This window comes from Rattus norvegicus, chromosome 5 (assembly GCF_021556685.1).
Source record: "Rattus norvegicus strain SHRSP/BbbUtx chromosome 5, alternate assembly SHRSP_T2T, whole genome shotgun sequence".
Taxonomy (NCBI): Eukaryota; Metazoa; Chordata; class Mammalia; order Rodentia; family Muridae; genus Rattus; species Rattus norvegicus.
The window spans coordinates 29,704,891-29,728,195 of record NC_141538.1 but is presented as its reverse complement, the minus strand read 5'-3'; the positions used below and the strand labels follow the sequence as shown (position 1 = coordinate 29,728,195).

At 44.2% G+C, this 23,305-nt stretch overlaps 1 protein-coding gene across 15 annotated transcripts in view; it reads left to right on the top strand.

Annotated features, from left to right (window-relative positions):
- Esrp1 (epithelial splicing regulatory protein 1) overlaps positions 1 to 23,305 on the top strand; it is a 55,155-nt gene that overhangs the window by 18,783 nt on the left and 13,067 nt on the right. For 4 of the 15 annotated variants that reach the window (XM_087550428.1, XM_087550426.1, NM_001438011.1 and 1 more), the window contains 9 exon segments: positions 1,844 to 1,942; positions 2,067 to 2,121; positions 3,587 to 3,697; positions 3,808 to 3,940; positions 4,038 to 4,080; positions 7,263 to 7,564; positions 8,475 to 8,693; positions 10,619 to 10,805; positions 14,167 to 14,335. In XM_087550428.1, the coding sequence (XP_087406554.1) occupies positions 1,844 to 1,942; positions 2,067 to 2,121; positions 3,587 to 3,697; positions 3,808 to 3,940; positions 4,038 to 4,080; positions 7,263 to 7,564; positions 8,475 to 8,693; positions 10,619 to 10,805; positions 14,167 to 14,335 (1,318 nt within the window). 15 annotated transcript variants of the gene reach the window in all.

Sequence of the window (23,305 nt, the reverse complement as noted above, 5' to 3'; positions counted from 1 at the left end):
GCTGTTGGAACTGTGAGACGGCCCCCGTGCTCCTTATCTATCGTGCGGTCACTTTTATTGCTTTTTGTTTTTTGAGATTTTATAACTGGAGGACAGCATGCTGCTGAAAGTCCCCACAGTACACAGAAGCCCCATCCCCACTGCCTTCCTAATGAACTGAGTGGAGCAGGTGCTGAGCCTGAAACCCCAGGCTTGTGCACAGGCTGCTTCCCACGCCCTGATTCTTCACAGACCCCAGCAGCCTTTCCTAACTCCCCTGCAGTGGCGGGGCAGCTGTCCTTCCTGTGTTCTCATCTTTTGGCTTCATCCATGCATAGTGAGTGGTAGCTCCTGTAGACGGCTCAGTGGTTAGGAACACTGACTGCTCTTCCAGAGGTCCTGAGTTCAATTCCCAGCAACCACATGGTGGCTCACAGCCATCTGTAAGGCCCTCTTCTGGTGTGCACAAAGACAGCTACAGTGTATTTACATTCATAAAAATTTTTTTTAGAAAGCATAATAGATAGGGAACAGTGAGTTTGCTGTAGGGCAAATGTTCGACTAAGTCCAACACGGGAGTGCCTTTATTCCAAACTCAGAGAAAAGGAGCATTCTCACCGTATTGTGTTGATTCCTGTTGTGCTGTTAAAAATGTCTTCTGAACCAGTGAGCTGGTTCAACAGGTAAGACTGCTGCTAGGCCTCATGATCTGAGTCCAATCTCTGGGAGCCACGTGGTAGATGAGAGTCACCTCCTGAAAACTGTCCTCATTACCACACACGGGCTGGGGAACAAGTACTCCCACACACTGAATGCCAGGTTTGAGAGCAAAAGGCCATACACACAAGTAAGATACAATACAAATTTTAAAAATACTTGGGGTTATGGGGCTGGGGATTTAGCTCAGTGGTAGAGCGCTTACATAGGAAGCGCAAGGCCCTGGGTTCAGTCCCCAGCTCCGAAGGGAAAAAAAAAAAAAAAAAAAAAAAGAACCAAAAAATACTTGGGGTTGGGGATTTAGCTCAGTGGTAGAGCACTTGCCTAGCAAGCGCAAGGCCCTGGGTTCAGTCCCCAGCTCCGGAAAAAAAACAAAAGAACAACAACAAAAAAAAAAAAAAAAAAAAAAAACCCTTAAATATCTTTAAAAAAAAATACTTGTGACTTACATATAATCCAAAATGTGGTTTACCCAGAAAGAGTTCTGACATGGTCAAGGAACATTAGGGTTGGTCGTGCCGTGTACCTGAGTTCTCAGAACCTGCACCGGGAGGGTCCACACAGTCAGAGCAACACAGTGAGGTCACCATGTCAAAATACACATGGCGTCATTGGTTCTAAGTGCTTGAATTATGTCTAAAACTTGATGTGAGGGATTCAGACTTGCCTTTGTATGTATTACTGCTGAACATATGCTATCCCACAGGGCTGTAAGACTGTTCGGGGAGGGAGGTTCTGGGGGAAAGCATGAAACGATGTCATTAGTGTTCCGCAGTGTGAATTACAAGTGCTGTACGTCCTGGTTTGGATTGAGGGTCATCTCTTTAGTTACCTGGCCATTTCCTTGAATGTATATTAAAGGGTTCTAGTTGCTTGCTTAGATGTGACACTGTGCACATAGCTTTCATGCATTTGCTATTTCCTAAGTAAGCCAAAGTTTTCTTATTGGTAACCCTCCAGGATAGGGTTGACTTGGACACTTGCTGCAAGAGGGCAGAGACGGGAGGCGTCAGGATTCTGGGTGCAGTCCTGGCTGCGAAGAAACAGCCGTGCTAAGATAAACATCTTGCCTGTCTTGTTTAAATTCTGCCCAGCAGAGTAACCTTCTTTTACCTGTCCAAAATGTTTCCTTAACTCAGTCCCACAGGCCTAAACTTTGAGAAGAATGACTCCATGTCCAGATACGGAGCCTCCCAAGTTGAAGACATGGGGAACATAATTTTAGCGATGATCTCAGAGCCCTACAGTAAGTGTCACTGTGGTGATTGTGTAGTGCCTGGGATCCGCTCCCTTTTAGCCCTGCTTTTGATTGCACTGCGTGGCTTTGCAGTCCAGGAGACAGAATGATGAATCTATGCTCTTATTTTTAGATCACAGATTTTCAGATCCAGAGAGAGTAAACTACAAATTTGAAAGTGGCACTTGGTGAGTGACTGTGTTCTATTCATGTAAACCTTGGATTTGTTCTTCTTGGGACATTTACGTCCCCTTAGATAACTTTCTTAAACCTGTTTACCACTTCTTATCGTTAGGCCATCTGTCTTAAAGCAAGCTTGTAGGTGAGATTAAGATTTAGTGAAATGCTGGCATCTTTAATTACTCAGTGACGTAGGGGCATCCTCTGTTTAATTTGTGATTTTAGTCTGCCTCCCCTCTCTAAAGGGAAAGTCAAGAGTACTTGAAAGTTATACGGGAGTGGAAAGGTGACTTATTAGTTAAAGGTGCTTACTGTTCAAGCAGAGGACCCGGGGTTTGTCCCCACATCAGGCAGTTCGAACTGCCCAGAGCTCCGGTTGGAAGGGATCGAATGCTCTCTAGCCTGTGCACGTGATGTGCATAAATTCATGCAGGTGTACGTACACACACACACACACACACACACACACACACACATGACTAACACAAATGGGTCTTTAAAGAAGTTCTTGACGTTCGTGGGGTAACTTACATATATGTACTGTCAATATCGACTTCCATCGCCAGGGACATCTAGGGGGAGGAGTCTGAAGTGGTGGCGTCTCTGATCAGCGTTAGACTTGGTTGTCAGTCACTGTCATGAATTTTGTAAGATTGTCTGGCACCTCATGATGGATGGAAACTCGGACAGCTTTGCCAGTGGGGAGAGTCTTCAGCACCGATTTTGTTGTAGAGAAAGTGACTCACTAGGAAAATGTCCCAGGATAACTGAAAATGCGAACAGGAGAAAGACGAAACATCAAAAGGTGTCAGAACCTGTAATGGGCTATTTGAAAGTGAGTCACTGAGGCGTGGTGACTCCCCAGTGTTTCCATGAGCACCCTGTGCTTGCTGGCACTCCCGTTTGATGAGGGAGATACTTTAATAGTCTTCCGACCACACGCTCACATACCCTGTGTGGGTTAATTGTAGCTTTATTCTGGTCCTTGCTGTCAAGCTGGATTCAAAAAGTTGGAAGTCCCACCCCACTCCCACTTGACCCTCAGTATGGTGGCCCAGGCTCGTATTAGTAAGGCGAGGGTAGGACGTTGTCAAGTTCAAAGTCAGCCTTGGGCTATTTATGTCCAAACAGCCAGGAATGAAACCAAGACCAATCAAACTAGAAATCCCTTCCATCTTTCTAGGTCAGCCTGTGAGGGTACCAAAAGAATTTTGCTTTCTGCAAATTTGATCTGAGATGGTTTTGAACTTAGAGCAAGGAAGGAGTTATTCAACTGGTAGATGGTTTCCTGAATGTGCAAGCTGTGTTAGACCTATAGCCAGCCATCATTCTATAGTGACACAGCTCTCCCCAAGCAAATCTGTAATAGATTGCTTTGAGGGGAATAGAGGAAGCTGGAATTGCGAGTCCTTGTGACCTTAAGCAGCTTGCCTTACATTAACTAGGCAACATGAAGTTGTGTTTCATTCACAGCAGCAAGACGGAGCTTATCGATGGCAACACGGTGGTGAGGGCTCGAGGTTTGCCCTGGCAGTCTTCAGATCAAGATATTGCAAGGTTCTTCAAAGGACTCAATATTGCCAAGTTGGTTTTCTTCTCTTTGTTTTTGCTCAATGCCAGAGGAGGGCGAAGGTTTTCTGTTCTTTCTCTCGTGTGTTTCCCCTACCTGCCATCGTTTTTGTTTTCTTTCAAAGGGGTGGTGCAGCTCTTTGTCTGAATGCTCAGGGGCGGAGGAACGGGGAAGCTCTGGTTAGATTTGTAAGTGAGGAGCACAGAGATCTGGCCCTGCAGAGGCACAAACATCATATGGGGACCCGTTACATCGAGGTAAGGGCTCAGAGCCTGACGTACTTGACCTCTCCAGGTACCTGTTGGCCTATGATGGGTGGGTTAGAACCTGCTTTAACGTCTCTTTCTTTCTTAGGTTTACAAAGCAACAGGCGAAGACTTTCTTAAAATTGCCGGAGGTGAGTTCCTTTTATGTAATACAGATTCATTGATGACCCGAAGCTTTGCACACACACTTGAGTGGATTCCCGTGACCATAAATGGTTCTTTCCTAGTGCCACAAGGGGGTTGTTTCTATAAATAGGGAGAAGAAACTTCGAACTCTGCTGGAGAATTTAATGTGCCGTAACATTTGCCCTAAGGCCTGAGCCGACTACTATGGCTAAATAGCCGTAAAGAATGAGACTGTGTAAAGGTGAAAGGGTCACCGATAAAGGGAAAGGGTAGTTCTTGAAGGAAGTGTGTCTGAATTATTGGAGACAGGCCACCTGTAGTATCTGAGCCTATTACAGATCTGCTTCTGGGTTTTTCTCTAAATCTTCGAGCTCACCAGAGCTCAGGACCATGATAGTTTCTTGTATTTTGGGAGATACTTTTATGGACTCAGTTCTCCCCTTCCACCTTTCTGCGGGTTCTGAAGCCAGAACTTAAAATTGCCCAGTTTGGGGGTTGGGGATTTAGCTCAGTGGTAGAGCACTTGCCTAGGAAGCGCAAGGCCCTGGGTTCAGTCCCCAGCTCCGAAAAAAAGAACCAAAAAAAAAAAAAAAAAAAATTGCCCAGTTTGCACGGCAAATGCTACTCATGGAGCCATCTTGACAGCCCCGATCTATTTTTAGGTATGTGGTATTCGCAGGAATACAAACAGAGGGATAATAAGATTTAAAAACTTTTAGGTTCCCAGTTTTCTTATTAGAATAGAGTGCTTCATAGCTTTCATTATCCACACAATAACATTTTACTGATATTAACCCCGAAGATAGCATCTTTATCCAGTTTTTAAGTGAGCCACCCAAGATGCACAAAATACTTAGTTTCTTTGAAATTTTTTTTGAAGATTTAAATTTTTTTGATTTTCTATGTGTGAGTGTTTTGCCTGCACACATATATGCACCGTGTCTGTGCTCAGTGCCCCGGAAGGCCAGCGGGTGTTGGATCCCCTGGAACTGGAGTTACAGACTGGTGTGAAGCACCGCTGGGCGCAGCCAGCGCTCTTAGCAGCTGACCGTGATCCAGCCCTTGTTGGATTTTCACCCTGGAACTTGTTATGTAGACGAAGCCGGCCTTTAAACTCCAGGCATTCTCCTGCCTCAGCCTTGTAGCGCTTGCATCATAAGAACGAGCCAGGAATGCCAGCTGATGTTTTACAATATTTTTGTTAACTTTCATTTTGTGTTTATGAATGTTTTGCCTGCATACTTATCTGTGTGCCTGGATCCCCGGAACTGGAGTGACAGGCAGTTGTGAACCATTGTGTGGAAGCTGAGAATGGAATCTTGGTTACCCCACAAGAGTAGGCAGTGAGCCATCTCTCTAGCCCCAATATCACCACCACCACCACCACCACCACCACCACCACCATCATTGTAGTACTTTTTAGACTACTTTGTAAGCTTCTGTTCTGTTCATGTGGTTTTAAAACTTCGTTTTTAATACATTCTGAACACCAAGTGTTAAATTTTTTATTTATTTATTTATTTATTTATTTTGGAGCTGAGGACCGAACCCAGGGCCTTGCGCTTGCTAGGCAAGCGCTCTACCACTGAGCTAAATCCTCAACCCCGTTAAATTTATTAATATTTATTTTATGTATTATTATGCACATTTTTATACGTCACTACTGAATTCCCAGAGCTTATTTTTTTAGTTTTTTATAAGGTTTTCTCTATTTGTGTGCACTGTTCTTCACGATGGATCTCTGAAAGTAGGAGAGCGGAGTCTAAAAATTAAAGCCTTTTTTAGTAGACTTATGACAAGGGGCCAGCTTATACTAGGGGGACTTTTCATCTAAGTTCAGAGTCCTGTGTGAAACAGCACTTGGCAACCTGTTAGGCTTGTTTTCCGCAGAAATCTTCTTTTCCTGCAGTTTCTAGTATGTTTCTTCTCCGCTACTTTCTTTAGCTACGCCCTCAGGCTTCAAAGGTTAAGGCTTCACTTCTTACGTAAAGTTTCTGAGGTTCCACGGCAGTGTTAGGTGCCGGTTGGGGGATAGCAGATGGATTTGAAGCTGCTGGTGTCTTCTGGCATGCTGCTGGGCTTTGATGGTGGTAAACACATCGCAAACTGGGTACAAGTTGACTGGGTTTCATTGTGTGTGCATAGCATGGTCAGCATTGTCATGAGCAAAGGGTGTCAGTGGGGGTCTGCAGACGTCGTCATTGCTCGTTATATGGCAGTGCTACACAAATGGTGCGGTCTGGGCAGTGTTGGTAAATGTTGGAACCGCGCCGATGTACTACTTCCATTGTTCTCTACGAAAATCTAATTAAAAGCAAAGGAGAATTTTATTCTGATAATCCATCTGTCCGCTTGCCTGTTTGTTGTTTCTTTGAGAATCTACCTACCTATCTGTCTGTCTGTCTTTTTTCCAAACAGAATTTTTCTGTGTAGTCCTGGCTATCCTGGAACTTACTCTGTAGACCAGGCTGGCCTCAAACTCACAGAGATCCACCGGCGCCTGCCTCCCAAGTGCTGGGATTAAAGGCCTGAGCCACTGCCACCTGGCAACAGTGTACTTTGTTTTATTAACCTGGTTTGTTCTCACAGTTTGTGAGGTAGCTGGTTTAGATGTGGGGGCTGCAGTGAAAACGAGGTCTAAGCATCCTGGGTCCAGGACTTGTGCCTTTAGAGGTTGTGAACTAAAACGCATAGGCAGACACTGTACCCGGGGCCTCCATGTCTTTAAACTACCATGGAGACTGATTAGCTCTCTGTGTAAGAACAGGTGGCCACGGGGCTGGGGATTTAGCTCAGTGGTAGAGCGCTTACCTAGGAAGCACAAGGCCCTGGGTTCGGTCCCCAGCTCTGAAAAAAAAAAAAAAGAACAGGTGGCCACTCTGGTTGTCTGGTCAGCTTCCTAAGTTAAGAGGGCTGCTAAAAGTGCTATGGGAAGAGCTTCAGATTTTCAGGAAGAGACTTCTGAGTCCTGGGGTAATCTTATGGATCCACTAGCAGCATGCCTCTTAACCGTACATTCAGAGCTTTGCCAGGAGGGCCTGGCGTGTAGCTGAGGGCTAAAGCACATGTTTGAATCCCACCAGCATACACAAACACGTACTGCCAGGGATTCTGTCATTTTAAAAATCTGGTAATGTCGATGCTTTAACCCTTTCACCCTGGGTTTCCTAACACTTGTTTTCTCCAGGGACATCCAATGAGGTGGCCCAGTTTCTCTCCAAGGAAAACCAAGTCATCGTGCGCATGCGGGGGCTCCCTTTCACAGCCACGGCGGAAGAAGTGGTAGCCTTCTTTGGACAGCACTGCCCTATCACTGGGGGGAAGGAAGGCATCCTCTTCGTCACCTACCCAGATGGTAGGCCCACGGGAGATGCTTTTGTGCTCTTTGCTTGTGAGGAGTATGCTCAGAACGCCCTGAGGAAGCACAAGGACTTGTTGGGTAAAAGATACATCGAGCTCTTCAGAAGCACAGCAGCTGAAGTTCAGCAGGTTGGTTTTAAAGAAAGTGGGAAACTGGCGTGGGTGGTGCCTGAGGGCTTTCCCTTCGTTTTTTTAAGTTCAGAGTTGAGAGTGGGAAGATCATCTAAAGGGAGAACTATGTGGAATATACATGGTGAAAAAAAGTTAAATACATCACCACCGAAGTCCACATCTTGCAGTATGCCTAGTTCTTAAATACATTTGCTCAGATAGGTGCTACTTAGTAAGTACATTGTGTTATATATGGAGTATGTGCCTTGGTTTAGTCCATTGTGTTTACTAGGATCTTAGCATGTGACCCTGGCTGGCCTAAACTCCATGTACAGAGCAGACAGAATAGCTCTAAACTAATGGACAGTGCTCCCACATTTGCCTCCTGAGGGCTGGTATTACAGGCATGTACTTGATATATTTCATGGATGTCACACTTCTCTAGAGGAAGTGCCTTCATCAGAGCTGCTTTGTTTTTTTAAGGTTTACTTATTTATGTCTTCAGACACACCAGAAGAGGGCAGCAGATCCCATTACAGATGGTTGTGAGCCACCATGTAGTTGCTGGGAATTGAACTCAGGACCTCTGGAAGAGCAGTCAGTGCTCTTAACCGCTGAGCCATCTCTCCAGCCCCTCATCGGAGCTTCGCTTTTGCCCTTATGAATCTCCCACTTATGAGCATGAGGAACAACCATACTTTGTAATAGTTCTGTGCTAGGCCGTGACTACCCCCCACTACTACCCCTGTCCCTGAGCGTTTGGCTCCGCTCTTCCTGCATGCAGAACTGTGCTCCACAGCCGATAACACACAGAGAGACTGGAACCTGCATTCCCAACAGGATTCTTGGCAACGCCGCTGGTGGTTTGCAGGGTGGCCTAGAAGCAGCAGGTCTCTTGCGACGCTTGTGCTCTTTGCCTTGTATACAGGTGCTGAATCGGTTCTCCTCCGCTCCTTTGATTCCACTTCCCACCGCTCCCATCATCCCTGTGCTACCTCAGCAGTTTGTGCCCCCCACAAATGTAAGAGACTGCGTACGTCTGCGAGGTCTTCCCTATACCGCCACCATAGAAGACATTCTGGACTTCCTGGGGGAGTTTTCCACAGACATTCGTACGCATGGGGTTCACATGGTATTGAACCACCAGGTAAGAGAGTTCATTGGAAAATTCGTTTGCTCGTTTGTGCCCCTTCTGGTTCAGTAGCCTGATGTTGATGTTGCCTGTATAAGAAGATTTAGGGCTGGGGATTTAGCTCAGTGGTAGAGCGCTTACCTAGGAAGCGCAAGGTCCTGGGTTCGGTCCCCAGCTCCGAAAAAAAGAACAAAAAAAAAAAAAAAGAAGATTTAGCTGCAGGTAGTAAGAGATCTTTAGGCCACACACACACCCCAAATTAGCCCGCTGTTAGTGTGAAATTCAGCTCTGCCGTTTTTTATCACAGAAATCTGTCCCCTTATCAGCCCATCAGATCGGGGCCAGATGTATCACAGTTTCCCGTTGTAGCCACTCAGCTCTGCTGTTTTGGCGTGAGGGTAGTGAATATGGACTTAGAGTAGAAATACTAATTTTTTTTTTTCCCTGACTAATGTTCCACTTGGTACTTGGAAGTTTGTTCACGTTTATAGTTAATCTTCCTACTTACCGGAAGGCACATGCTATTGGGCACAAGGAGTCAAAAGCCTGTGCCCCTGTACAGAAGTTAACAGCCATATTGGTCTAGAAATGTTGAACTTAAGTTTTTTCCATTTGTACAGGGGTTAACACACTGTATTAAATATGTAAGGTCTTATCTACGTGGGTTTGATTACAAAAACTAATAAAAAGTATTCTCTAAATTAAAAAAAAAAAAAAAAAAAAAGCCTGTGCCCTTGCAAATGACACCAAGGTATGTCGATCTAACACGTCGTCTGTGAGCTACACACACCTTTTGGTCTGACAGCTCCTAGCTCGCTTGACCAGTTAAGAGTCCTTTGAAATAGAATGAAATAGAGCTCCCTACTGTTCAGCATCACCGGGGAACTATTTCTTTCAAGTCACTGTTTTCTAATAACCTGGGACCATTACCCTTTGATTAACAACAGTAGACAGATTTGCCTCTGATTTGACCTCCATGACCTGGAGAAAAATGCCTCTTTGATGATAGCCAAGTTCTTATCTGCCTGGAAGATGTTAGGTTTCCATCTTGGACTGGGTTTGTTGCTAATTTCCCTGGAATGGTGACTATTATGGTAACTTGCATGGTATTAATTTGTAAAGTGGTATAATATAAATTATTCCCTAAGAGACTTGGAGAACTAACTTAAAATAGTCCTGTACGAACTCGTCATCTTTTCCTCCCTCCAACCTTGTTCACGTAAAAAATATTGTAAAGGTATTCTAGTTGTATGCAGCACAGAGAGGCTTGGTTTCCAAGATGGAATTTTTTGCTAAGGAAACTGTTTTTACATTGCTCCATGGGCAGTCTAAGGAGGTATGAGGATGTAAGAGAAGCAAGGCTCCCAGCATGGCAGATGGCACCTAGCCTCTTAGCTTCTCCTACCTTGCAGCTCTCAGTTGCTTACTCTCAAGTCCATCCCAGCCTAGGCTGGGAGGGGTGAGGGACAATCTAAAGGGATGTGGCAGGCAGAGAGGAGCTAATGCCAGAGGACAACGCTGGCTTGTTTGGTTTCCTGTAGGAGGATATATTTCTAGCTTTTTCTCATCAAATGCTATTTAATCGGATTTTTCGGAAGGGGAAAAAATATATAATCCTATATTTTGAAACTACAGTCACAAGGAGACCTTTTAAAAGTCCTGTGAATTCGATACTAACTTAAGAGAAACCAAAAAAGGGATCACTTTTCAATCATGATCTCTCAGAACTTCTTCTTCAAGATTTTGTGGGCAATTCTGGCAAGTAGGGAAGGAAACCCAAGTCAGATTTGAGTAGATCCCACTGTCACCCAGATCTTGTGGCTAACCATGTCTTGCACTGTGGGTGATTGTCACTTCACGTGCTTTATAAGCAACCGTTTTATTTCCTTGTTGGAGGAGACAGTCGCCTTTTTGTTTGTATTCTCCCCCCAAACACTCAGGGACGCCCGTCAGGAGATGCCTTTATCCAGATGAAGTCTACAGACAGAGCATTCATGGCTGCGCAGAAGTATCATAAAAAAACCATGAAGGACAGATATGTTGAAGTCTTTCAGTGTTCAGCTGAGGAGATGAACTTTGTGTTAATGGGGGGCACTTTAAATCGAAATGGCTTATCCCCACCGCCATGTAAGTTACCATGTAAGTTTTTCTTGGGTCTTGGCGCTATTCTACGCTGTATGCTGGTAGGTGCTTAGGCTGCTTTTCATCACTCTCTGTGTCCCCTGGTTCTTTCTGAGGCAGGCGAGGTGGTTACATAAAGCTTTCCCATCTGAAATCACTAGTTCCTGACAATCGTTAGACCTTGGTTGTGGACACCCGTAATTAGACATGCTATACAGATATTTCCTTTCAAATTACATTCTTGCTTTTCCAGCGATAAAGCACGTGGGTTCTGAAGCTTAGTGTGCTCCGTCTGGATAAGCACTGACTCTGGGAGGCAGCCTGGCTATGTAAGATGATTGGAAGGTGGAACGGAACATCTGGCTGGCCCCTCTCCTTTCTGTCTCTTACTTTATTTTTTATTTATCCGTTGTCCTTTTACGGGTTAAACTTTTAAGAAGGATGACTTGATGCCCGTTTTGCATTCTTAACTTTATTTGAGCATCAACTGTGTCTTGAAAAATGGTAGCCTGGAGAGCATTCTTGTTGATATCCAGGATACCTGGAACGAGCAGGGTGTGGTAGACTGCATTTGTGAATAAATTCGTACTTGAGTCAGCCAACGTTTGATTGGATCACAGGATCAGTGCTTAATTCCAAGCTGTGCTCTTGCTCATTGGCAGCTGGGTGCGAGCTGTGCGGAATCCTGTTTGAGAGGAATAAGCCCGGGAGGCGTGAGCCGAGATCTAGTTAATGGCTGAGGAGTATCTGGAGCCCTGGCGTTAAAATACGAACCTTTTTAATGCAGTTTCAATGAGTCGATCTGCATGGTTCTATTAAAGTGGGCAGTTTTAGGCATTGAGTTTTATTCTGAAGCAAAGAGGGGTCTATATAATTAACTTATTTAATAAAGTATTCGTAGTGTGTTCGGTGGGGCTTAATCCTTTTTTTTCCCCCCCATGGAATTCCTAAACTCTTTAAAACTCCATTTATCTGCTGCTTGCTGTTGGTGAATATCTAATTAATTATTGTTAATGAGTATAAGGCTTTAGAAATTTTTGATGGGGTGTAAAAAAAAAAAACACTTTAGGGCTAGAATGTTCTGTCTGTAAATCATCGTTAATGTCAATACCATGTAGAATACTGTCCTTTAGAGACCGTTCATCGAACATCGTGAAACAAAGGAATTTCCCCATTGTTTCTTGTGTAGTTCACTGTAGACTCCCTTCATTCCTTTAGTTCACAAGCTCCAAGAAAAGAGAATATTGTTTTCTTTCAAGTTTTTTTTTTTTAAGATTTATTATGTATACAGTGTTCCACCTGCATTTATGCTTACAGGCCAGAAGAGGGCACCAGATCCCATTGCAGATGGTTGTGAGCCACCATGTGGTTGCTGAGAATTGAACTCAGGACCTCTGGAAGAGCAGTCAGTGCTCTTAACCGCTGAGCCATCTCTCCCACCCTTCTTTCAACTTTTGAGCCAGAGTTTCACTGTTTGCCATGCTGGTCTGGAGATCAGGATGTAGTCCACACTGACCTTGGAGTATGACTCCCCTACCACATCCTCCTGAGTCCCAGGACTACAGATGTGAGCCATGATTTCTTGCTCGCAAAGGAGAAAATTTAAATCCATGCTTATTGCGTGTAAAATTATGATTCTGAAGACCTAGTCTTAAAACACAAAATTTTAAGAATCTATTGTTGTATCTTTGGTTACTTTTAACACTTCCAAAAGATGAAGAGAGACTTTTTTACCTAAAATTTGATAAATGTGCCTTTTTAGCAGAAATGTTAATTTCCATAAAAATCAGAAGTTCGGTCTGCGTATGCTTGCATTCTGCCTGTTCCTGCTGCCACCTTTAGGTGACTGCCTATGTATATAACAACCATAAAAGACTTAAAGAAATTTGCCTGCTTTTTAATCTAATCTCAGACTTAAAGCAATTTAAATACTGATGGGTAGGACATTTCCCACTGAAGACCTTCTTGATAAATTTGGCAACAGAAATGATAGTATAGTTGTAATATATCACAGTATAGCATCTTAGTTCACCAAGATGGCCGCTTGAGCTGGACGTGTTGGTGCGCACCTTTGATGCCAGCACAGAGGCAGAGGCAGGAACGAGTTCAAGGCCAGTCTGGTCTACTTGGAGATTCTCATGTGAAAGTTACCCTTTGGCTCTCTGCTGCTGCTTACAGGATCTAATGGATCCTCAGTATGCTGCTTAAAGTCAGGGGTCCCAGACTACCGACTGATTTTATCTCTCTTGAGTGGTGCATATGGTCTATCCAGTGTATTCATGCTACCTGTGAGATCTAGTTACTGCCAGCAGCTCCAGTAAAAGGCCGTTTCTCACAAGGGAAAATGTAGGATAAACTAGAAGATGAATTTTCTCTTCCTCTTCCTCCTACGGTGCTGGGGATTGAACCCAGGGCCTCACTCAGACTACACGTGAGCTCCACCACTTGGCTATGCCCTCAACCCCTAGATTATATTAAAAATTTGAGCCACATTTTTGTATGTGTGGGGCTTGATTTGCTTATTTTGTTTTGGTTTAGTGTTTTCTGAGACCGGGTCTCACTATATGGCCCTGGTGGCTGGCTTAGAACTTGCTGTATAGACTAAGTTGGCCCTGACATCAGGAAGATAATGATTGCTTCTGCCTCACTGGGTGCTGGCAGTGTCGGTATGCATCACCACACCCAGCTAAGTCAACTTTTTATCAGATAGCTCGGGGAAAGATTTCCGTATCTCCTTCCTTCCCCCAACCCCCACTACTTCCTTGTTGGCCTTTTATATATATATATAGGTTTGAAGGTGTAAATTAGCTTCCACACCTATCTTCTGCATTGCCTTTAGGTGAGCGTAATGAAGAGATGACGTATTCCCCACAGAGCAGCTTCTGTGATACACATGTGCTTTGGCGTAGTGCATGGTACAGCTCTTTATATCTTAATCTTTTGATTTCATCTCATACTTAAAGGGCAGAAACCATCTGTACGATCAAAAGGAAGTTACTTGGGATGTAAAGAACTGTGGTGGTCTTTTCCTTTAAAATATATAGATGATCTCGTGGTGATGGCTCAGCCTTTAGGAGCATTTACTGTTTTTGCAGAGGGACCTGGGTTTCACTTCTCAGCACTCACATGGCAGCTTACAAACATCTGTAACTTCAGTAGTAGGGGGATCTTACACCCTCTTCTGGCTCCCAAGGGCTCTTGGATACACCCAGTGTGAATTAACTCATACAGGTATACACATATAACACACATAAAAATTACCTTCACAATCTGTGTAGGCGGAAGAGTGACTGACTATAGCTTGAGTGCCACCATCCGTGTCAGCTATTACAAACATGACTCAGAGTCTCTCTCTTTGCTTATTTAGGCCTGTCTCCTCCCTCCTACACATTCCCAGCTCCTGCAGCCGTGATTCCTACCGAAGCTGCCATTTATCAGCCTTCCCTGCTCTTGAACCCACGGGCACTGCAGCCCTCCACTGCTTACTACCCAGCAGGCACTCAGCTGTTCATGAACTACACAGCCTACTATCCCAGGTAAGGTTATACAGGAAGTGACAACAAGGGGCAGGAACAAAGGACTCCTTTGATAACCAGTACCTCAGCTCACAAAAGAATATTGTCTACCTCGTTGAAGGTTAGCATGGCAGGTTACAGCTTCGGTTGGTCGTGTCTCTGACCAAATAGATTTCGACAGATGGGAAGACGTTTGTTTGTGTGTTTATCTGTTTACTTTGCTGTATGTGACTAGCATGGTCCTTAGATTGCACACGAGCTCAGCTTACCCCTTCCGCCTTCTTGTAGTGGACTGCAAGCAGGTAGCTCTTTTTTTTTTTTTTTCTCCTTATGAGCAGATGGTAACAACAGAGGAGATGAATCACAAAACTGAATTATTCATGATAGGGGCAGTTGTATTATTTCCATAATAAATATGACAAATCCAGAATGGAGTGATTGGGTATTTTCCCAGGGTCCACACATTGTGTCTTTGTCTCGTTTTGGTGGCTATCTGTTTCTGTGAGGATAAGGGAAAGAGTGTGTGTTGGGGAGTTGAAGCTTTATCTTAACGTCTGTACTTTCTGTTCAGGTGCCGGGTTTTCCTTCCTTTTATCTTTTTTCCCCCTCCAGGGTCTTACTTTCTACCCCTCCCTGTCTCTACTGGTCTCTATTAGCATTAACCCTCCTGCTCCCGCCTCCCAAGTGCTGGGATTACAACTGTGTGCTACCATGCCAAAACGTGTATTTTCTTAAAATTATATTTATTTACTCGTGTGTGGGGTGTGTGTATGAGTGTGTCGCGCGCACGCACACACGCGCGCACGCACACACACACACACACACACACACACACACACACACAGTGCACATTAGAGAGCTAGACCAGCTGGAGACACTCCACTGCATGGGATCCCAAGGATAGAACCAAAGTTGCCTTGGATCTCATAAAATGAGGAAATTGTTGGAAATTTTGGAGTCCCTTTCATGTATCTGCCTGTGATTCTAACTTGGATATGTAAGGAATAATCCTAATCCTCAGTTTTAAAAGTTTTCAGTACCTCTGCTTATCCAGTAGTCAGCTTTCTTTATTCAAGTGAAACTTCACTTTGTAAAGCAGTGGGAGCATTTACAAAAACAAAAACGTTTATAGCAGGGTTTATTTTTTATCCCAAGAGCTTTAAGAGTGAGGTGTTGAGGATATTTGCACATTTGTAGGTGAGGTTTTTGATAAATGGCCTAAAGCTGACTTGTCATTTCCCTGCTTTTACACCTGTTTCCTCTTCAGTGGGGAACCAGAAGGTTAGGGTCAGTCATGGGTGCTGATGAGGAGTTTGGGAAACACTGGTGCTATTGCAAATCTGCAGGGGGTAAGAATAGGGATCAAGCCCTGGGGGGTTGCCATGTGGGTGTCATTCAGAAAGGCTCAGAAAGGGGCTGGGGTTCGGTGTTCATGGTGCATTGCTCACCTCCTGTGCATAAGAGAGTATATTTGACCCCCTGTACTTGGTTGAGTACTGAAGTGTGCTGACCTTTAGACCGTATACAAACGCTTATTAGAGGGCTCTTTAATGAGGACCTCTGCCTCTTTATGCTTTCAAAATGTCAGCACGGAAAGATGATGACCCCCGTACAGTTCTCCTGCTTCAGTAAGTACCCATAGCAAGTGCCCCTTACTGACTGAGTGCCTGGGCCCTGTTATAATCTCTTAGAAAGGAGATGACGAGTGTTGAGTTGAAATGCCAAAGACAAGACCTAACATTTATGGCTTACTCTCTTGCCTTTCCTAGGGTGGTTTTGATGTCTCCTCGATCCTTCTGCCTGTACCTCCTGAGTGCAGGAATTATTGGCGTGTACCACCAAGACTGTTTCTCATGGTCTAGCAACAAAACCACTTTCCTAATTTCTAGCGTAGGATTTTCATTCTCAAGTGACAGCCAAGCTTTGCAAAGCAGCCTTGTTTTACGTCAGAAAGTCTTATCACTTGGCTCTAGACTCATAGTATTATGGTAACTGTATTTTTTTTTTAATAATTTTGGGATAACGAGTAAACTTTAGTTATCTACTTTTTTTTAAGCGGTAAATTTGCTGCTCAGATGAAATAACGTCCTTGGAAGACTTACTTACGCATGTATGTTGGGTAGTTGTTTTCTCTGGCTGACAGAAACTTGTTCCATTATGGACACATGAATTAATATTCATGCAATTAAAAGTCTAAATCATGGGTTGGGCATGATGGCACACACCTTTATTTCAGCGCTCAGGAGGCAGTAGCAGGTGGGTCTCTGAGTTCAAGTTCAGCCAACAGAACTACAGGGCAAGTTCCCAGATAGTCAGGGCTACACAGAAACTCTGTCTAATAATACAAAACAAAACAAAGTCTAAAACATAAGGATCTGATGAAGGGAAACCTTGACACACGAAAGGAGGGCTGACAGGAGTTGCCGATCCAGAGAGCTAGTGCTCAGTATAGTGCTGAAGTGTTTACTGCCTTGGGATTGTAGATTTCAGATGAGAACTTCAGGTTCAAACAGGGAATCTTGACATGAAAATCGGCTCCAGGCTTCATAACAGTGAGGCTAGAAACAGTATTTCTCTGTTGGCTTCTGCACATTACTCTCAGTCAGTGAGGAGGCAGAGGTGACTTTTAAAGCAGCGGAAATGGGGTTTCCTTCGGCGTGGCTTCTCAAAGCACTTCTTAGGCTAGTGTACGTGGATGCTGTGTCCCATGAGGATGCAGATCTTGCATTCTGTCCAGGGACTACTTATAGCTTCTCTTTAGATGCTTCCCTTATAGCATCTACTGTCCCAGCACTCGGGAGACCCGAAGATCAAGAGCTGAAGGTCATCTCCAGCTCCATAATGAGTTTAAGGTCACCTTAGCATCTTGAACACTGTTTCCCAAAAACAGTGATATTTGGAGGGATGGCGGAGGGGGGGGTAGTCCTGTTAAACTGATAACCAAAGTTGATCCCCATGGTGGTTGGAGAGAGAGAGGGAGTCCCCCCCAAATTGACTCATACAAGTACTGGGGTGTGCATGGTTGCATATGCGCAGACATTCACAAAGACAAATACATATATTAAATTAATATTTTTGAGAGAGAAATAGGAAGCTCTTAAATGATGTCTGTTGCCACCCATGATGGTCTTTAATTTTAGGAAGTTACCTGGTAGAGCCATTGTTAACAACATTTTGCACTTATAACGATTAAGTAGAGGCAGACGGACCATGTGAAGCCTTTTGTGAGGTGTTTTGGTTTTGCCGTTGTTGTTTTTCAGAAGCAGGGTTTCTCTGTGTAGCCTGGCTGTCCTGGAACTTGCTCTGTAGACCAGGCCGCCCTAAACTCAAGCAGATGCCTGCCTCTGCCTCCAAGTGCTACAGGGATGAAAGCCTTGCACCACCACAGCTGCTCAGCTGTAGACTCTGTGCTTATGTGGCAAAGATCCTGGCCGCGTTGTATGTGCACAACAACTTTTCTACAGAGAAGTTTGTGGGACTTACTAGGAACTAGGACGTGTAAAGCAGATGCTATCAGTTAGGATCTGATAAAAATAACATGTAAAGACATTATTGGACTGTCCATCTACAACGTCCTCAAGTAGTTAAATCAAAAGCAAATCCTGAGTTGCAAAATTCAGAACTTTGACTCAGTTTTGGAGCTTGAAGCCAGCCCATGATGCATACTGCGCACTGGAATCCATCCATAATTTCAAAAAAGATAATTTTCTGGGGAATGGGAGCTTTGTGTTGGAAAGGGTTCTTACTAACTTTGTAGTAGGAGACTGAGGGGGCCGAAGTGGGGCAAGTCTTTGGTTTCCTAACAGCACTCCTGTTCTTTCTTCTGTGGTTCTTTTCTGAGACAGACAGACAGTCAGTCAGTCAGCTTGTTTCATACTATATATTTTGATCTTGTTCACCTCCATTCTCTTCTAACTCTTCCCACATCTACCCCCTTCAACTTCATGTTTATTTTTAATAACTCATTAATTCCAGTTTGTGCTGCCAGTCTACTCATGACTCTGATGAGGCCATCCTCTAGAGTGAAACTGACCAGGAGTCCACCTTCCTCAAAGGAAACTGTCATCCACTGTCCATGTCTCCTCAGTTAGGAATAGGTGAGGACTTCACCACTCCTTTCATACTGGAGCGTTGCCTGTTGATCTTCTACATATCTTATGCAGGCGGCCACACTGCTGTGAGCTCAGAACTGCAGTTGCCCCTCCATGGCTACAAGGCACTGTTGGTTTCCGTCCTCCCTGATTTCTGTCTCTTAAACTCTTTCCTCGTGTGATGGTCCCTGAGCCTTCAGGAGGGATGCACTTCGGACATCTCACCTGTGGCTCCACACTGCGCTCTGCATCTTGACCAGCTTTGAGTTCCTACCTTAGCCTCCATGTGCAGAAACTTCTGGCCGAGGAACCTACTATGTGCAGAACCTTGTCTGGAAGGGAAGGGTCCTGTGCTCTGTGCTCTTGGTGCAAGGGAGCAAGCATGGGGGACACCGCTTTGTCCTTGTCTTCACAGCTGTGGTGATAACGGTGGTTTCCTGCTTCTTCATTTCCTCTTGCACCCATCCTTCATTCAGGCCTCTCCTCCAGGATTTGTCACTTGCGCTTGACAGTTTTCTGGCAGTGTTCCAACCGCTGTTATGTGTAGGAAGCGTCCCGAGTTGAGCGTTATCCTGGCATGCCGGTTCGCCCTTCTTAGCCCGTCTCGGTCTTGCCAGTGTAGAAGTTAAATTGCTGATGCCAAGTGTGCATGAGAACTGATACATGATCCTCTGTGTTAGTAGCTGGAGCACAGTTTGAGAACTGTGTGTCTGTGTTCCTCATAGGTTCCGTTTCTACCCAGCCTTATGTCATAACATTTCTAGTTAGATAAGGGAGACACACACTCCTTTTTTTTGTGCCTAACATATAGCAGGCAACTGTAAAGATTTGCATTTAAATATTTGTGTGGATCCAGACTCCCCACCCTGCCCGCCATGTCTCTCTGTCTCTTCCTCTCCCACCCACGCCCCCAGCCCACCCCACCCCCCCGCCACCCATTGGTGTAGATGTGCACATGTGTGTATGTCTTTTCATACACCTGATGGCCAGAGATCAATGGTGGATGTCTTCCTCACCTTCACCTTATTTTTTTTTTTTAAAGATTTATTTTATGTATGTGAGTACACTGTAGCTAGTGTGTCTGACACACCAGAAGAGGGCATCAGATTTCATTACAGATGGTTGTGAGCCACCATGTAGTTGCTGGGAATTGAACTCAGGACCTCTGGAAGAGCAGCCAGTGCTCTTAACCACTAAGTCATCTCTCTAGCCCTCACCTTATATTTTTGCGACAGGATCTCTTAGTGAACAAGGAGTTTGTCAATTCATCCAGCAAGCTCCAGGAACCCACCTATCTCTGCCTCCCTATACTGGGGTTACAGACGTACACTAAAATGTCTCTCTCTTTGTGGGTGTTGATGGTTGAACTTGATCATCTTGCTTGATGGCGGGCGTTGAATTGACCCTGGTGTCTTGTTAGCACAGTGTTGTTACTTGTTTTGAGCTTCGTATAGGCCTGTGTGTGTGTGTGTGTGTGTGTGTGTGTGTGTGTGTGTGTGTGTGTGTGTGTGTAAGCGTGTAAGTTCTATTTCTGTCTAACTTCAATTTTTGGTGTCAAATTTAACCATAGATATAAAGCTTAATTTTTTTTAAAAAATATTTTTTCAGTTTCATATTTAGATAAATAACTGGATTTGAGTTAGCTTTTTATTTATCTTTTTTTAAAAAAATTATTAGTGTGTGTGGTGTACGAGTACAGGCACATGTGTGTTGGCTTCGTGCTCCTTTACATGGGCTCTGAGGGTTGAGCCATCTTGCAGGTACAGAAATTTGAGTTAATTTTTTTGTAGGATTTCACGTAGGAGTCAAAGTTCATCCTGTGTTCGGATATTTTGTAATTCCATAACCACTTAAGAAACCGAACTTACTAATTTTGTATTGTTTTGCTTTAATGTGTGTAAATTTGTATGTAGCTGGGCGATACTGGTACCTGCCTTTAATCCCTGCACTTGGGAGGCAGAGGCAGGTAGATCTCTGAGTTTTAAGCCAACCTGGTCTACAGAATTAGTTTCAGGACAGCCAGGGCAAGAGGAAGAAACCCTATCTCACAAAACCAAAAAGGGAAATGTGAGTTACATTTGCACAGAGCACACATGTGGAGCTTAAGGACAATCTTGGGGGTTTTTAAGGTTCCTCTTTTTTTTTTTTTTTTTTTTTTTTTTTTGGAGCTGGGGACCGAACCCAGGGCCTTGCGCTTCCTAGGTAAGCGCTCTACCACTGAGCTAAATCCCCAGCCCCTCCTCTTTCTTTTTATTTGAGGCAAGTCTAGCAGACCTCTTCAAGCTTCTAGGGATCCATCTTGACTTCCTGTCTCACCACCACAGAGATACCTGCACACACCCCCACCTCCAGCCTTTTAACATGCATTGTGGTGGTTTGAACTTGGGTCCTTACCCTTGTAGGGCAAACATCTTACCTCTTGGGCCATCTGCCTTGCCTTTATTCTTAATGGTGGTACTGGGTAGCACGCTCGAGTTCTCAGGCAGGTTAGGCACACTCTGTCCCACTGAGCTACAGTGCAACTCTAATGCCTGTGATCTGGACACTCAGAAGGTGGAGGCAAAAGGATTGCTTGTTTGGGGTCAGCCCGTGCTGTTTACTACACTTGATCTTAGCCAGGAAAGAATGAACGGGTGAGCTTTTTATCCAGTTGCTATTTTCATGGTGCTCTTGTGAATCAAATTGGTGATGGAGCCTTTTTAAAACGTTTTTCATGTATGCAGCTATGCCATTATTGGGGTACAGTTCACTTTAGTAATTGTTACCTCAAGAACTGAATATAGGTGCTGGAGAGACGGCTCAGCGGTTAAGAGCTCTGACTGCTCTTCCAGAGGACCTGAGTTCAATTCCCAGCAACCACATGGTGGCTCACAACCATCTGTAATGGGATCCGATGCCCTCTTCTGGTGTGTCTGAAGATAGTTACGGTGTACTCGTATACATAAAATAAATAAATATATTTTTTAAAAAAGAATTGAATATAATTGTCCTTTATAGTGTTAAGTGTCACCGTCCATGTTTGTGTGGATTTCGGGGACAGGATTCCTGTCACCAGGTTTCTGCAGCGCGTACATTGATCTGCTGCCTCACCTCACCAGCTCTCGAATTAACTCCTTGGTTTTTAAGAAGCCCTACTGTAGTTAACTTTTTATTACACCTGCATTCATTCACTGGGTATAACCTGCGTGTGGATATATATGCTCCATTTCTCAAGAGTAGACGTCAGTGTACAGCTTTTCCCTCCGTGTGGGTTCCAGGGATCAAACTTGGGTCTCAGACTCAACCATAAGTACTTCAACCCACTAAGCTGCCACACCGGCTTCTTATCTGCTTTTTTTTTTTTTTCCTTAAATATAGTTGAAGGTACCAAAGACTCCAAACTTAATTTATAGAAGATCTTTAGACAAAAGCAATGAAATGTGAAAGGAAAGGATATAAAGATAAGTATACTAGGGAAAGGACAAGACGTTCATGTCTTTCATAGAGTCTGGGTGGGTACTGTTGAAACATACAGAGAGAGCTTCATGGTCTTTTTGTATTAAACTCATGTCAGATATGCGATATATACAGATACTTAATGAATACTAATCTAAATATGAAGAAAACATTAGTCTTTTGAGAAATCAGAGTGGGGTTGGCAGAACGGTCAAGAGCACTTACTATTTGAAAGGCCAAGGTTCACTTCCTAGCCACCCACATGGAGACTCAGGCACCGGGCATGTGTGTAATACACAGATACAGGTGCAGGCAAAGCACTCAGATGAATAAAATAAATCTTAAAATAAAAAACAAACCAAAAGCAAAAAGCTGGTTGGTGGTGGTACATGCCTTAAACCCCAGCACTTGAGAGGCAGAGACCGGTGGATCTCTGACTTCAAGGCCAGTCTGGTCTACGGACTGAGTTCCAAGACAGCCAGAGCTACACAGAGAAACACTGTGTAACAAAACCAAACAAAGGAGATACTGGTGTGTGACTTTTCTGGGTGGAAAGAGTGCCAGCTGGTCTGTTCCGTAGGAAATTGTTTAACTCTAAGGTCTCTTACCTCTGTTAAAGTGCAGTGGTGCTGACTTGAAGGCTTCCACAGTGTTCAACTCAGCACACACCGTTTCTAGCTCACGTCTCTTAAATGGTGGTTTCAGTTTTGTTTTCCATTGGAGTCACTTGGTTTGCTTTTACAGATATTGGCATGGGAGTGTAACATTCAGCTTTCTTGAGTCTTTGATTTTTTTTTTTTTTTTTATTTGGAGGGGAGCACAATCAGGCTCTTAACAGGGAAGTGAAAGATCTTCACGGCTGTTTTCAGTATGTCACATGGTTGAGGACTTCTGATTTAGAGGCTGAAAAGTTTTGGTGCTGGGTGCCCCGTGCTGTTCTCAGGCTTCTGTTACTCAACAGTGATGACAAGAGTGAGGCAGTGCCATCAGGTTTTAATGTGTTAAGTAATACTCTGAAGAGCCTTGCTGTGAAGCTGAAGACGTTGAGCATCCCTGTTTAGCATATGAAAGCGTTCTGGGCTACTTAACATAGTCTGTGGGGTACTGAGAACCTATGTGTTACAGTTATATAGAGTGGATACTCTGAAATGGAAGTTACCTCTGGAAGGTAACTAGAAGTTCATAATCTAAACTTGGAATCAGTATGGGTTAAATGTTCTGTGTATATTTCAAGTTATAACGATCTGGGTGTTCTAGAGAACTGGTTGGTTGGAGAATCCCGCAAAGCCGATTGGTGAGCTAATTAATGAGACTGGTGTGGAGGTTGCTAGAGGGAGCACACAAGATAGGCCACCTTGGGTCTTGTGCTTCTTGGAGGAAATTGCTACAGTAACACCGGGCGGCTTCATTCTTCAGTTCCCCCGTGTTAATGGTGATCAGATCAGCTTGTTGCCTTTCTCTTTCC